Below are 16,792 nucleotides of genomic sequence, written 5' to 3' on the forward strand. Positions count from 1 at the left end.
TTAGGGCATTCCCATCCGTCATCTCATCCAACTCTGAGAGTAGCCCAGAAATGTGGGTGGCATCTGTAGGCAACTGAGATTCGGAGCATTAAGTGATCTGCCCAAAGTCACATGGCAGGTTTAATAACTGGTGGAGCTGGGCTTACTCCAGAGAACCTGGAGAAATGGGTGACGGTCAGAACCTCAGCGTTCCATCTGGCATCTTTCCCCAGGAATCATTTTGGTGGCTATGAATCCTTACAAGCAGCTGCCAATCTACGGAGATGCCATCATCCATGCCTACAGCGGGCAGAACATGGGCGATATGGACCCACATATATTTGCTGTGGCTGAAGAGGCATACAAGCAGATGGCCAGGTAGCCGCTTACTGGGTGGGACTTCCTCTTACTCTCCCAACACTCCTGCATTTGCTGGGCCCTCACAGTGGCAGGGAGAAATATGGTGTGGTCTAATTAAAGGTGACCATGCGACCAGAGAGTGAGGGCACTTGGTAGAGCAGACTAATGAGTAACAAATGATTGTATGTGGAACCTGTCTAGACTGAGTTTCCTGGTTTTTCTTCCTTCTAAGTAGTCAAAGGTCAAACCTACCAATCTGGGAAAAGCAGATGCTTCTCTTGCACTGTGTTTGGTTGGAGGAATATTGATTTATTCTCCACTGTGAGATGTTTAAGCTTTATTCCCCATCTAGCCCAGCAAAAAGTTATGATGGATGAGCACAGGTTTTAGATGTAAAAGCTTTGGAGTTTTATCCTCTTTCAGCTTCAATGTCCTCATCTGTAAAGTATGAAGAATAGAGGGGCACCTGGGTGGCTCAGTCGGCTGAGGGTCCAGCTTCGGCTTAGGTCATAATCTCGTGGTCCGTGAGTTCGTGCCCCACATCGGGCTCTGTGTGGTCAGCTCGGAGCCTGGGTCCTGCTTCCGTTTCTGTGTCTCCCTCTCTCTCTGGCCCTACCCCACTTGCTTTCTCTCCCTCTCAAAAAATAAATAAACATGAAAAAAATTTTTTTAGGTATGAATGAAGAATAGAAACACCATCTTATCTTTGCTGATCCTTTTACAGTTTGAAAAGAACTCTCCGGACAGTGGTCTCCTTTAAGTCTTGCAACACCCCTGTGAAGTCAGTTGAGCCACCATCATTGCCCTCATTTCATAAATGGAAACCTGAGGCACAGAATCTGGACCCTACATAATCTAGGCAACCATCTGAGTGTCCTCAGCTTTAGTGTCTTCCCTCTGTGAGCCAGACACTCAGAGAGCACCCATTCTACGTTCCACTGCTTATAATCAGGAAAAAATAATGGTGGTGTGCGTGGTTCTCTCCTACCAAGAAGGCTGGTGGGCATTTTAGAACTCGCATGGCACCTCTCCCAGTCATCAGGGACTGGATGCCTTTTAGATCTTCTGTCCGTGGAGTGAGACCCTCATCCTGAAGGCAAGCTAATACTTACCATCTCCTCCATATTGTTGGCACCAGAGTGTCAGAGGGGAAGTATGTGCCCCTCCTGGTTAAAGAGACTTCCCAGAAGCCCCACAAAGACTTCTGCTCACAGCTCGTCTAGGACCTATTCACAGGGCCATGCCTGGCGGCAAGTAAGGTTGGAATAGGTAGTCTTTCATATGCACAACAGTGTTCCCACTGAAAATTGGGGCATAGTCTCTAAGAAGGAGGGGAGGAGGAATGTTGGATAGAGATTCACCAGTTAATAACCAGTTACCTTGGTCTCTGCTACAGCATATTTCCTCCAAACTGAAAAACACCCGTGGTTTTAGGATTTGCCCTGGCTCCCTATAAGTCTTCCAGGCACTCTGCAATTAAGGTCCATGGCTCATAGCCTGATGGGCCAGGGCTGCTCCTGTACGTCAACAGTATGAGCTCACTGGAGCTATCGGGCTGAGCCAGTTTCAACTTGAAAAGTCCATTTTCTCTGGAGGCCTGTCTGTCTAAATGTGATAGAAGTGAACTTAAGGTAGGTTTGTACTGGACTTGCTGATACTAACCTGGGAGTCAGAAAAGCCCAGCTTTACTAAGCCCGGCTCCATTTCTATCTTGCGGGGGACACTGTAGGTGTCCGTCACTGATCTCCTCAGAGTCTTGCTCTTTTGGGCAGGAACTCCATCTCTGAGGTGGTCCCAGCATTCACAGGGAGGTGCTCTGCCCTGGGTCAAGTCACCTTACCTTTCTGAGTCATTGTTGTACCATTCCATAAAAATAGATACATGTGGCATAGGATTTTTGTGAGGCTTAAATGAGGATCCTTATATTCATGGAGTGCCTTGTATCTATAAGCAGTGCTGGATACATAGAACAGCTTTATAGTACAGTCCTGCTATCAACTTATGATGCGAGAAGTTGAATACATTTAAAAAAAATTTTTTTTAATGTTTATTTATTTTTGAGAGAGAGACAGAGCATGAATGTGGGAGGAACAGAGAGAGAGGGAGACACAGAATCTTAAGCAGGCTTCAGGCTCTGAACTGTCAGCACAGAAATCAACTCAGGGCTCAAACTCTCAAGCCATGAGATCATGACTTGAGCTGAGGTCGGACACTTAACTGACTGAGCCACGCAGGCACCCCCAAGTTGAATACCTTTTTAAAGATCTCCAGCATGTGGGCTTACTGAGCACCTATGTTCCCAAGCATATTTTGAATAATTGCTCTCCAAATAATGCCTTTAAAATGTTTTATGTTTATGTGGGGATACAGAGGAGTTGACCTGGGCCCAAGATGGCTTTCTTTAGAGGCCTGCTTGCAAGGTAGGTATAGGGCTAGCCTCTGGGAACTTGGATTTTAGGAAGTTCCCCACCATTATCCAATTGAGGAGAGAGGTTCATTGTACCTTGACTGTGTAGATGATGTGGTTCATGCTGAGCACCTGCCTTCCTTCAAGGCATCTGGAATTTTGGTACATGCTCTGCCTATGTGACCAGCCCCCAATACAAACCCTGGCCACTGAATCTCTAAAGAGCTTCGTGGTAGACAGCACTTCCCATGTCTTGTCATAATTCATTGCTGTAGTAATTAAGGATTCACACTCAGCTTCCTCTGGACTTGGTCCCATGTGCCTTTCTTCTTTGCGGAGTTAGCCTTTTGGTGTGATGAATCTTAGCCATGAACATGACTGTGTGCTGAGTCCTGTGAGTCCTCCTGGTGGGTCACTGATCTGAGAGGGTCTTGGGGGACCCTCAACATGGGGGACAGGGCAAGAAAGAAAGTTTAGCTTGATCACATAGAAAAAAAGACTAGAAGGGAATTCACTGGAATGTTAAAAAGTAGTTACCTTAGAGTAATGAAACAAAGTTTACCTTCTCTCCCCTTGTCTGTGTTTTTCTTACTGAGTATATATTACCTTTTTAATAGGAAAAAAACAGTATCTAAAAAATCCTTTAATTTACTTGCTTTAGAAACAATAAAAATCAGTCAATAATTGTAAGTGGGGAGTCAGGTGCTGGAAAGACAGTGTCTGCTCGCTACGCCATGAGATACTTCGCCACCGTCAGCAAGTCCAGCAGTAACGCCCATGTGGAGGACAAGGTTCTGGCATCGAACCCCATAACTGAGGTGTGTACCCTGCGGGAGGTGGGGAGTGGGGTCACAGGCAGCAATGTGCAATAATGGAGAAGTGGATTGGTTGTGTATATGTTTCCCTGGCTAACCTGAATCCCTCAGCTTTAAAGACCATAGAAGTGAGGGCCAGAAAGTCTGTTCTCTGATAGGATTCGAAGGAGCTTGAAGAAGAGACTACCCTGCTAAGGCTCTCTCCTCAATCTGCTGGGCTAGAAATCAGATTTCAGGAGTCCTGTGTCTATATTTATATACCAAAGGAAATTTCCTTGACCACAGACACTACTGGTGCACTGAGACCACTGGTGTTCTTCAGCCAATGACCCCAAGTTTCATGAGCTGATTGTTAAATATTCAGAAATTTTTTGGTAAGCTGACTATTAAAATTTTGATAGTTCAACATCAGTCACGGTGGGAATATTTACACTTTATAAATTGGCAAATGCCACATATCAAGGCTCTTCTGCTTCCCTCGCTGAGAGCTGATCCACCAGCCCAACTCTGACTGGGAGAGCAGTGTGAACAAGACCAGTCCTCATGGCACCCAGGAGCAAGGAGACAGCCCTTAAGGAAGAAGGGTCATCGCAAAGACTCAGGAGATGATCAAAGGCCAGCTCTGACTGCTTTGCAAAGTGGGAAAAGGACTGATTTAAATTTATTTGGAAGCATTGCAAAAAATTAAGACCATTAGATTCCTAGACCTCTTCTCTCTGTTTTCTCAAATCAAAATCATCAATGTTTATCAGGCCTATTTTGTTTAAGCCCCTGTACCAGATAATATAGGACGTAATGGAAAAGAATAAGCCCCAGTCCCCAAGTTTTAAGACTCCTCTAACATAAACATGTTTAAAGTTAAATGGAGGGACGCCTGGGTGGCTCACTCAGTTAAACGTTCAACTTCAGCTCAGGTCATGATCTTATGGTTTATGAGTTTGAGCACTATGTTGGGATCTGCACTGACAGCATGGAGCCTGCTTCAGATTCTCTCTCTCCCTCTTTCTGCCCCTCTCCTACTCAAGCTGTCTGTCTCTCTTAAAATAAATAAACTTAAAAAAAATAAATGGAAACATAAACCACAATCTAAGATAGCAGTAGAAAAGTTGCCCAGAGGTACTGCCCAGTGGGTAAATTTGTGTGATTATTTGTTCAAGGTTGGTCTCACCCACTAGATTATAAGCTCCACGAAGGCAGGACCATGTCTTCTTGGTTCACCTTTGTCATCCAAAGACGTGGCACATAGCAGGTGCTCAGTAAATATGTGTTGTCAGAAAGCATGATGACCTGGGCAGGAAGTACAGTATGTGTGCATGAGAAGGGTACTTCCAGATGGAAAATGCTCAGGAAGGGGGAGGGGATGGGCAGAGAAGAGACAGAATTCAAGAGTAGAAGTAAAAAGCAAAAGTCATGCCTAGAATATGGAAAGAATGGGAGAGGGCAGTTTTTTGGTTGAGTGGAAGGTCTGGGTAGAGAAGTGGTAAGAGATAGGGAAAGAAATAAAGTTTGAATGATGTGTTCTTTTAATTGAGCATCTATAATATTTGGGGCATGGATGTGGTGATCCTCCCAACTCCGCAAGCTGCGTATTATTCCCGTGTTACAGATAAGAAATCCAGACTTGGAAAGATGAAATTACTTTTCTAGCATTATACAGACAGCAAAAACAGCCTAGGAACCATGAAACATCAGAACCTGTGCTCGTTCTAATCCTGCTCAGTGTCTCCTAGCAAGATGGAGGAGAGCCTTGAATGGCAGGTAGAGGATGTGTCATGTCCCCTCTGAGCTTTGGGCTGCTTCCCTCACCCGCCCCCCCAACCTTCCTCTGCTAAACAGACCTTCTCCCAGCATACAGGATTGGATTTTATTAAGCAAAGATCTTTTTAACATTATTGAGGGTTCTCTGTTTTGCAGGCTGTTGGAAATGCCAAGACCACCCGCAATGACAACAGTAGTCGGTTTGGGAAATACACAGAAATCAGTTTTGATGAGAGAAATCAGATTATAGGAGCCAACATGAGAACTTACCTGCTGGAGAAATCCAGAGTTGTCTTTCAAGTAAGTATAAAAATATCAGTTAAGTTTCCTTTTTCCCAATTCTTAAAGTACTATTTACACTTACATACTCATTAGACAACCTACATTGCTTTGTGACTTGAAGAATAGAGTTTCCTGTCTTTCATTTGCATTTTGGCTTATTTTTTTCTGTTTCTTAAAAACAAAAAATTGATGGATAGATGCGATATCAGTGGAATGATATGACTCCACCAAAGGGAAGAATTATGATTTTTAATTTTGGGGCATTTAAAAGATCCTTAGTGTTTAACAATCAAGTTTCTCTTTCTAGAACACAAACTGCTTGAAATAGACAAAGATGTTAGACTGGCTTTTCTGTCAGGAAGGGAATGGGCTTACAGCTAGTGGGTGGGGGGTGGGGACTTAGGAGAAAGAGCCTTCTGTCAGTAAAGTGGAGAAAATTCTCCTAGTTTTGGCCCAGGAGAGTAACAGTAAGCCTTATATCACAGGATGTTTCTTAAAATTTTCAACTAGTTCAGGGGCACCTGGGTGGCTCAGTCTGTTGGGCATCTGACTCTTGATTTCAGCTCAGGTCATAACCCCAGGGTCATGGGATCGAGCCCTGCATCAGGCTGAGCATGGAGCCTGCTTGGGATTGTCTCTCTCTCCCTCTCTCTCTCTGCCCCTGCCCGCTGCTAGCTCTTTCTTTCTCTCTCTCTCTCTCTCTCTCTCTCTCTCTCTCTCTCAAAACAAAAATTTCACCTAGTACAAATTACATTATTCTCACTTCGCAGAGTGTTTTCATTTACTAGCATTTTCTCTGGGGTCCTTGTCTGGAAGGCAATCATGAGCCAGCAGCTCTCCCTCTGCCAGTGAGCCAGCAGAGGGCAGCAAGTTGCTCACAGACTTATCAACCAGAGAAGAAACCCATGTAAGTGTTGGTGTCTGTGAGAGCAGAATTGTCAGTCCACGTTAGCCATCTAAGACCCATTCCCTGAAAACCTCATGTTTTTACTGTAAAGGGTTGTCATAACTTCAGGATTTTTCTTTATTTTACAGTCAGAAAATGAACGAAATTACCACATTTTTTACCAGCTCTGTGCATCTGCGCAGCAGTCGGAATTTAAACATCTTAAATTGGGTACGTGGTGGTGATGTATGGAAGTATCTGTCCCTTTTATGTAGGGGATTAAATTCTAGGTTGATTTCTTCTTAGAGTAGTATCACTTAAAGAAATATTCTGTTCCAAGACATAAATCCTTGGGTTTAGGGGTGGAACTGATGCATCTAACTAAGGAGATACATGGAGGGGCAGGGTGGAGACCTTCAACTCCAGGGATTTTTTCAAAGCTCATGGGTGTTCATGATCATGCAGCCAGAACTACCTGAATAAGGCCTCCTGACCACTGGGACTTGGTACTGTAAACCCCTATGCTTTTCTTTACCTGAACTTCCTTGGGTACCCGTTTTTCCAACATGTAAGACATATTTCCTTGTCTTCTGAGACGGAGTACCTCTGTCATAATTTGAGCTTCCTTGATGACTCAAGGTCATTATTATTTATAGTTCTGACTAATTATGCTGCAGGGACAGCAGAACTCTTTGTCCTTTAGCACAAACAGTGGACTCCTGTGCTGTCACAGCTCTCCTCTCTTGGTTGTCTGTGCTATATTGGTAGATAGAATTGTCCAGTAAATTTCTTCACATCTCACATAAAGATAATACCTATGCCTGTCACAGAATGTGAGTAGCAAATGTGGAAGAGCCTTCTGAAGGGTCACAGTCACCTACTATTCAAATATTAGGTGTGCATATGGTTATCCTCTTGATTGTGGTGATGATTTTGTCAAGGTATACTGTATCAAAACTCATCAAATTACACATCTTAAACATGTAGAGTTTATTCTGTGTTCAATAAACCCCAGTAAAGCTGTATAAAATGGTTATATACAGGAACAAACACCATGAGCTTTGTAGTCATGCCCGTGTTTAAATTCTTGCCCTGCTTCACTTTTCGGAGCCTTGGCTTCTGTGTCTGTAACGTAGAATTCTAAGGAATAAATGGATTCCTGTGTGTTAGGTGCTTACCACAGCGCATTACGTGTGAGCTTCCTGCCTTGCTTCTGATAAACACATATGTACAAATGTATGTGTCACAGACATTAACAATCTTTTGATTTCAGGGAGTGCAGAGGAATTTAATTACACAAGAATGGGAGGCAGTACTGTCATTGAGGGTGTGAATGACAGAGCAGACATGGTAGAGACTCAGAAGACCTTCACACTGCTGGGTAAGTTGAAGTGTCCTGAACAAGGTGTGGCCATTTTCTCTTTTAAAAAAAAGGAAAGACAGGGATGTCCAGGGTGCATGTGTTTAAAGAGTCCTAATAAATTCTAATCTTGGGATGAGCCAGTCAGAATATATTTGGAGGCTAAGCATTCAAGACAATGCTTTAACCTTAAAAGATCTAGAAATCAACTCGTTAGCCCTCAGGCTCGCTGATTTGCAGGTGAGAAACATGGGCTGTGCTCCCGTGGCTGCCCCAAAGCTCCTCTGGGCTGACTTCGGAGAAGACTGGTAAATCAGGTCTGGAGGGTCATGTTGCCTCTGTTTGGCCTGATAAAATAGCAGATGCTTACATGGAACTTACCGAGTGCCATGCACCATCCTAAGCACTTTGTTACCTGTATTAGCTTGTTTAGTTTACAAGCACTTTATGAGGTGGATGGGGCATTTCCCCCGTTTTACCACAGGGGAATGGAGAAGTCTTATAACATTTTTATATAGAAAACAAGATCTTGGGTTGCTTGGTCTTTCTCCACTTTGCCTTTCCCACATGGAGCTCACATTTGGAAAGTGTCTATCAAATGACATTGATAATAAAAATTGTCATTCACTTTCTCATAGTGTATCAGTGTAGACTTTAACACCTACCTGCCAGTCAAAGCTTCCGATCTGTGGTTTGAGACGACAGGCCATTTTTACATCTCACAGAGAGTATTTGTTTTACCAGTTTGTTTTCATTATTGTGGCTTGGTTGACTATATTTAAATGTAAAAGGCAAAGAGTTCCAGGTTAAATGTATCAGAAAAATAGGCAAGATTTGGATAATGGTGAATGAAAACTGGTTGGTTTCCTAAGCACAATTAACGATCTGATTTTGCCTCTTCCAAATGCATTAAGGAGAAGGGAAGTTTAAGTATCGTATAATAAGATAAACACTTTGGGTACTGATAAACATTTTCTTAAGATAATTATAGTCATAATTTCATCTTTTTATAATGTGCTCCATTGAGAGAGAACACCGTGTATAAGGAGGGATCAGGTGGCCTCACTCTGGCACGGCCCCTGTGGGACCTTGGTCCACATGCCCTGTCCTCCTTCCCACCTCTACCCTTGCGACACTCCTTCCCAGCTCTATAATGTTTCACCTCACAGCAAAATGATACAAGAGAAATAGAGTAGGCTTTGGGGTCAAATAAACATGACTTGAAATCTAGTTGGCAGGACTCTAAAGGGGTTGCCCTTTCTGAGACTCAATTTCCTGATCTGTAGAATGGCCATATTCCTTACCCACAGGGCTCTCGTGATAACTGGTAAGGAAATGTACTTGAAAGTCCCTGACACCAGGCTGAGCATGTAGCCAGTGCTTGCTAAATATTACAGCCTGCCCTCAATCTCTGTTTGCTATTGTCCAAGCCCTAGCCATCCTTTGAGCAAAATACCCCCTTCTCCATGAAACCTTCCCTGATCATTGGAGACCAGCAGCAGCAATTTTTTTTTTCACTGCCTCACACAAATCAGATGGTTTTCACAAATATCCACACTATCAGGTCCAGGACTAGGGTGAGGAAGGAGAGGCGACTAGAGCACAGACTTGAAGGAGGCACTCAGGTACTCATTCTCAGGGTGACACAAATGTCGGGTCAGCCCCTGGCACCCAGCTTGCCTCACCTTGTTCCACCCAGCCTTACACACCTGGCGTGGGTGTCTTGACAAAGCCCCCAAAGTCTTGTGGGGAGATAGAGTAAAACAATCTACTGCCTCTCATGGCTGTTAATGGTGTAGGCTGCCCGGTGTCAGAAGTGGGTGGGGTGGAAGGAGGTTGGGGCCGTCTTCCCCTGACCTTCCAGGGAGCCCTCTCAGCCTGTTACTGGTGTGGTGGGCAGAATGCCAGGAATGTGATGGACTCTGCACCTGTTTACTCTCTACCAAGCCTGTGACTTAAAGATGCTAGCCCAGTGAATGTCTCCTTTGATCAGCTGTGCCTTGGCCGTTAGACCTCATAATTTAGTAGTAAATTATCTATCATCATGTATTTGCTCCGATTTTTTTCACGTGTCATAAGATGGGTCTGTGGCCTTGCATAGATCACTTACTTTTTTCTGGGCATCAGTTTCCCCATTTGATTACTGAGATAGCACTGAGAATATTCAGTTGTTCCAATTACCAATTGCTTTTTCCCCAAATCTTAGTGGCCTAATATGACACATTATTATTATGTTTCGTGATTCTGGGGTGACTGGGCTCACCTGGATACTTCTCATTTGGGGACTATTCTGTGCTGGTGGTAGGGGCCTGATCTTCTGAAGCCTTCTTTCTCCTATCAGCTGGAATGGTTAGAAGTACTGGGGCCTGGGCGGGCATCTCTCTCTCTCCACAGGAACTTCCTCACAGCACGCTGGTCCCAGGGTAAATGAACTGTGCACGTTGTGGCTAGCTTCTCCCAGAGCTGGTTACAGTAGGCTTGGCGACATCTGTAAGACTTTATGAACCAGCCTCAGAAGTAAAGCAGCATCACTAATGCCATGTGCTAATGGTTAAAAGTGAGTCACAGGGCCAGCTCAGACTCATAACTCATGGTGAGAGAACTGCACCGTACATGAACACTGGGAAGATGATGCACTGGGGGCCATCTTTGGAGAGTAGCAACCACCCACCCACCCCCACCCATCCCAGTAGCTGTTAGAGATGCTGTGAGGATTAAGAGATTATGTCTAAAGTGGTTTATGAACTATGGCATGCTATATCAGTATGCAAGATCAGTATATATATATTTTTTTCTTTTTTTAATTTTTTTTTTCAATGTTTATTTATTTTTGGGACAGAGAGAGACAGAGCATGAACGGGGGAGGGTCAGAGAGAGAGGGAGACACAGAATCGGAAACAGGCTCCAGGCTCCGAGCCATCAGCCCAGAGCCCGACGCGGGGCTCGAACTCACGGACCGCGAGATCGTGACCTGGCTGAAGTCGGACGCTTAACCGACTGCGCCACCCAGGCGCCCCAAGATCAGTATATATTTAATGAAAGCATGACTTCACTGCATGAATCACTAAAAAATGTCCTAGGCCAGAGGTCAGCAGATTGCTGTCTGTTTTTGTAAATAAAGTTTTATTGGAACATAGACACACTCATTTGTTTAAATATGGTCTATGGCTGTTTCCATGCTGTGGTGGCAGAATTGTGATAGACTATACAGCCTGCAAAGCCTAACAAGAAAACATTTGCTGCCCTTTGTCCTAGATGGTAGAGTGAGCATAGTTGATGGATTCCTTAGAGTTTTCTTAAAGTATACAAAGATTCATGGATGGACTTCATGAAGCTATCTTAGCTTCGCCCCTGTGTGTCTCACCAAGGAAGTTCCCTGATGACTGCGTGCCAGGCAAAGAAGTTTGAGCAGACGGCAGAGGTCCATTTACTGTTGTGGAGTGGAACCAGATGACCTCACTGTAACTTTGAGCTTGCCATCATCCTGTGACCGACCCCCCAACCAAATACCTTATTCTGCATGTTGATTTCAGGGTCTCTAAACCTTTGCCATCCAACACAGTAGCCATCAGCCACAAGTGACTGTTTTCATTTCATTTAAATTAAAATGAAATAACCTTCGGGGCACATGGGTGGCTCAGTCTGTTAAGTATCCAACTTCAGCTCGGGTCATCATCTCATAGTTCATGAGTTCGAGTCCCATGTCTGGACTTGTCTGTGCCGACAATTCAAAGCCTGGAGCCAGCTTCAGATACTGTGTCTCCCTCTCTCTGCCCTTCTCCTGCTCACACTCTGTCTCTCTCTCTCTCTCGAAAATAAATAAACATTAAAAAAATATGAAATGAAATAACCTTAAAAGTTCAGTTTCTCAGTTGTATTAGGCATGTTTCAAGTGCTCCTAAGCACATGTGACTAATAGCTACCCTATTGGACAGCACAAATACAGAACATTTCCATCACCTCGGAAAGTTCTAAACAGCAGTACTTCTAACAATGTGTGTGCCTTGTTGATACTGCTTGTCTCACTGCTGTGTTCTCTTGTTTGGGTCTCAGTGTTCTCTTTTTTATTTAAAAAAAAATTTTTTTTAACATTTATTTATTTTTGAGACAAAGAGAGACAGAGCATGAACGGGGGAGGGTCAGAGAGAGAGGGAGACACAGAATCTGAAACAGGCTCCAGGCTCTGAGCAGTCAGCACAGAGCCCGACGCGGGGCTCGAACCCATGGACAGTGAGATCGTGACCTGAGCCGAAGTCAGACGCTTAACCGACTGAGCCACCCAGGTGCCCTGAGTGTTCTCTTTTTTAGATGGAGATCTCCTCAAGGGTAGACCGCCTAACCTGAATTGTATGTAGGTTTATAGCACCTTTGGTCAGACCACCCTTTTTAAAAATGTAATTGCTAAATAAGTACTTGGTTGATTTGTCCATTGCTGTGGTTAGTTATGAAGCTAGTATGGAGAAATTAGCAGTGAGGTCATCTAAGTTCAATATGCGCATACATTTCACAACACATCCCATACATGGGTCTCTGAAGTCTGCTCAAACTTCTTTGCTTGGCATGGGGTTGTCAGGGTCCTTTGTGTTTAGGGTCCACAAAGGGATGTAGCTAGGATGGCTTCACGAACTCCACGGGTCTTTTCACATATTGCAATGGTCGCTGGCCTTAAACTGCTTGGATGCCCAGCGTGTCCTAACCCTTCTTTGTCTTAGTTTCCCCCTCTATAAAATGGGAACCATGATGGTGCTCACTTCATATAGTTGTTGTAAGCATTAGATGAGATGATACATGGAAAGTACTGGAGACAGGGTCTGGCACAGAGTTCCTTCCAGTTCTGCTCCTGAGACACCTTAGCTTGTCATGGATTTATGTCCCGATGAAGCAGAAGGGGATGTACTTTGACCAAAAGCTCCTTTCCTTTGTTCTTCTGATCTCAATTAACTCTTTTATCCTTGCCTGACCGTTTACTCTCTGACAGAATGAATACCCTGGAAAGAGTCAGACTTGGCCTGGACCTCAGGCTCAAGATCCTTGCCTGTTGTCCTTCTCACTGAAGTCTCACTCAGGCCAGCCACACTTTTACATGACCTTGCCTCACTAAAGAGAATTCCTTCACTGAGGTCTTAAGTCCTCTCCTTCACATCCTCGCTTTGGAGTTAGTTCACTTTCGTGGATTCTGGAAGACGTGGAATAGTGAAATGATTTAGTTATGGATCACACAGTGAGTGGGGAATGCCAAAATGAAGATCCCCAGATGGTGTGTTTTTAGTTGCTTTTCCTCCTCACTGACGTGACGCTTATCATGGTAGTGGCCTGGGGCGGGGCGGGGGCGGGGGGGGGGGTTTATTTCTGTTAGACGCATCTGTCTTTCTAGTGGAAGCATTAAGTCCAAACAGAAGGCAGCAACAATGCCTAGACTCAGGCTGAGCTGGAGCCTTCCACATATTTTTGGTTTGAAATCTTTTGCACCTTTGGTTTTGTTTAATCTTTGAAGTAGGGAAGACTGTGTAGGTTCTGAAATTATTTAAGAACATGACCTAGCTGCTATTGAAATAGTGCAGGTGTCCTCAAGGGAGAAGCAGAGGGTGGCTGTGGCCACTCTTACTCAGCATTTAGGACCTGCTGTTTTTTGCTTGGAGGGAGTGGGGGGAGTCACAGGTGATGACAACACCTGCCATTCCCACGCAGACCAGGGAGCATGGATATCGACATGAATGAGCCTGCCCCCCCCCCCTTAGAGTATCTCCAAGCTCCTTGATGCACCACCTGGTGCCTACCCCCACCCCCCACCCTACTCCCGCCCTGGAGTCCTGACCTAGCAAAGCCCTGCTCGCAACTGGCAGGTTCTCTATCGTGATTTGCAGACATTGGACACAAAATCCTCCCTAGTAGCTGGCTAGGTTTATTTTTGGCTCCAGGAAATGTGCTAATGACCTAAGGTGACTGAGTATGTTATATATTCGTAATTTATATGCTACCTACAGCAGTCAGGGTCCCAGTGGGAAATACAGGGTCCACATAAATTAAGATAAAAGAAGGAGGGTTTATCTATGAAGGGACCAACTACAAAGGTGCGGACAGATCTATGGGAGCTATAAGGGGCAGCAAGTAGCCAGGGTCAGGAGCAGAGCTGTTCACTGCTCTTTCCCATTTGGGCACAGCAGTGTCACTGGAGCCAGAAAGTAGGGTTGGGGGAAGTCATCACCAGACCAGGAGCGATGACCTGTCAGTTGGCAACACTGAGAGCCTGAGGCAACTTTGCAGGGAGAGAAACAGGGATGACCTATCTAGTACCTCTCTCCTCCTGATCTCTGATCTCCTGCCAGCAGTCCTCGCTGGTCACACCCAACCAGAGGCCAGAGGGCATGAGAGCCCATTGCCTTCAGCCAGATGGTTCAGCCCCCTGAGGCTGCAGAGGCAGATGGAATCCATCCAGCACCCACCACAAGAAGAATTCAAGGAGCTTGTGAACCAAAAAAAAAAAAAAAGAAAGAAAGAAAGAAAAAAAAGAAACACAATGAAAATAAAGGAAGCATATCACGTCGAATAAATGAGAGCTGATTCTCTCAGGAAACTGACATGAAGTGGTTACTTGCATATTACTTTTTGTGTTGAACTTCTAGCAGCATTGCCAAAAGGGGAAACCTAGAGGGCTGCAGAATTCACATCTGTGTCATTTCAAGTTCAGATCTTGGCACTGATGGCACTAGAGTGTCTTGAAAGAATTCAGGTGCTTATCTTACTAGTGTGAAGTAAGAGAAGAAAGGCAGTAACCCTAATTTGGAAATTTTTTTTCAGGTTTCAAGGAAGATTTTCAGATGGATGTTTTTAAGATCCTAGCAGCCATCCTCCATCTGGGTAACGTGCAGATCACAGCGGTGGGCAACGAGAGATCCTCAGTTAGTGTAAGCCGCTGCTTTGTTTCACCTTCCTGTGTTCAAAGAGTCATGAGTAGAGAGTCTTGTGTTACCCTGCTTCTGCATCTCAGCACCGGGCACAATGGGCCCACCGGGGAGACCTGGTTTCAGGAGAAGAAAGCAAGGATTTCCAGGGGTGGCTTTTAAAGAGTAAAACTTCTTCCTCTTGCAACAGTAGAGGAGGGGGAAAGGCATTCTCTATGTGTTTTCCTTTATTCAGTAAATTTTTACCAAGTTCCTTCTATGTGCCAAGCTCTGCTGTAGGCTCTGGAGAAACAGCAGCAAACAAAGCAAGACAGGAAGCCCTTCATGGGGCTTATGCTCTAGGGGAAGTGGAGGGGAGGAGACACAATAAGTAATTATGGGCTCTGGCAGCTGGTGGTGGCTATTAAAAAGGAAACTGAAGCAGAGTAGGGGGTACAGAGGGGCTGTATGTCTTTGTGTAGAGCATTCAGAGAAAGCCTTGCTGATATGGTGGTGGTGGGCAGAGGCCTGAAGCTGAGAAGGTGAGTTGTGCCTGTATTGGGGGAAGAACATTCAAAAGTAGAGGGAACAGCAGGCGCAGAGGCCCTCAGGCAGGAGGTGTTTGAAAAATAGTAAAAAAAAAAAAAAAAAAAAAAAAAGATCAAGTCAATATATCCAAAGAGGAATGAGTAAAAGGTACATGAGGCCAGAAAATGTGTGTGTGGGAAGAGAGGGTACAAGTCACGTAGGGCCCTGAGGGAGCTGGATATGTTAAGCAGAAAGGATGCCTCCTGCCTCCCAACACTTGCCTGCACTAAGCACCAATGGTGCTGGCTTTCTCTCTGGAAATATATTCCATAGAAGTTTTGTGACAGGTTTCTTTACTTACCAAACACAAAGTTAGTTTATATGTGTGTCTCTTCGACAAAATTATGAGAAGTGATCCTTGGTAGCGGCATGTATTTGGTTATGCTCGTTAATATCCACATCAAGAAGAAAATAACATATAGTGAAAAATGTTTCTATGAAATGTGCAGTCTCTTGACCTTTAAAGCTTGGCATGTATATACACGTCTATCTTGTCAGCTGCCATCACCATAACAAAACAGCATAGGCTAGATGGCTTCAACAACAGGAAGTGGTTTTCTCATAGTCCTGAAAGTCTGAGATCGGGATGCCAGCATGGTTGAGCTCCTGATGATGGCTCTCTTCCTGGCTTGCAGATAGCCTCCTGTTTGCGGTGTCCTCACAGCAGAAAGAGGGAGAGAGAGAGAGAGAGCTCTGGTCTCTTCTTCTTCTTAGAAGGGTACTGATTCCATCATGGGGTCCCACCCTTATGACCTCATCTAAACACAGTCCCCTCCCACGGGCCCTACTCCAAATACTGTCACACTGGAGGTTAGGGCTTCAAAATATGAATTTTTGGAGGAAGCATTCAGTTCATGATCTAACAATGTCCATTTTCATGTTCTCCGAAAGACTCATGGTGACAGTACACTGGTAATTTCTTGGCTCTCTGGTACCTGAAGTTTAGGGCAGAAGAGAACCAAACAGAGTGGATGGAGCATGTAGTTTTTGGCTCAGTGCCTCAGTTCTGTTGTCCTTTGACCAGGAAGTAATTTTCCTCCCTCTCCTCAAGCTCTCACACTAAGTGCCCCTCCCATCCCACCAGTGTCCAGCCCTCATTGGGTTAGTCAGTTCACATGAGACTGGGAGCTTCTGGGAGAGGGGATAGTAGGCCTGGGTAGGAGCCTCTTGTGCATGTGGTGGGTGTTCTTTCTCCCTCTGTACCTTCCCATGTACCTCCGTGGAATGGGCTTCTGCACGCGTTCTTTTCAAACTCCTTAGACTAAAGGTGTGATTTCCACCCAACAATTGCCCTTGCATTGAACTCTGTCCCATGAAGTTTGTTATGAAGGTAGTATTTTGGAGGAAGAGTTAAAACCACTAGACTAAAAATCCTTTGTTTATCAATCTAAGGAGACAAAGTCCTCGAAAAAGATGTATAATCTCCTTTATTGAAATTTTACTTACTTATTTTGAGAGAGACAGAAACAGCATGAG

The 16,792-nt window shown here is 44.7% G+C and overlaps 1 protein-coding gene across 3 annotated transcripts in view; it reads left to right on the forward strand.

The window, feature by feature from the left end:
• The window catches only part of MYO5C (myosin VC), a 104,295-nt gene that overhangs the window by 16,859 nt on the left and 70,644 nt on the right, over window positions 1-16,792 (forward strand). For all 3 annotated transcript variants that reach the window (XM_047862143.1, XM_047862145.1, XM_047862144.1), the window contains exons 4-9: window positions 213-357; window positions 3,408-3,564; window positions 5,476-5,619; window positions 6,637-6,718; window positions 7,761-7,868; window positions 14,646-14,752. In XM_047862143.1, the coding sequence (XP_047718099.1) occupies window positions 213-357; window positions 3,408-3,564; window positions 5,476-5,619; window positions 6,637-6,718; window positions 7,761-7,868; window positions 14,646-14,752 (743 nt within the window). The remainder of the gene's footprint in view (window positions 1-212; window positions 358-3,407; window positions 3,565-5,475; window positions 5,620-6,636; window positions 6,719-7,760; window positions 7,869-14,645; window positions 14,753-16,792) is intronic.

Source organism: Prionailurus viverrinus, chromosome B3 (assembly GCF_022837055.1).
Source record: "Prionailurus viverrinus isolate Anna chromosome B3, UM_Priviv_1.0, whole genome shotgun sequence".
In the NCBI taxonomy this organism is placed as follows: Eukaryota; Metazoa; Chordata; class Mammalia; order Carnivora; family Felidae; genus Prionailurus; species Prionailurus viverrinus.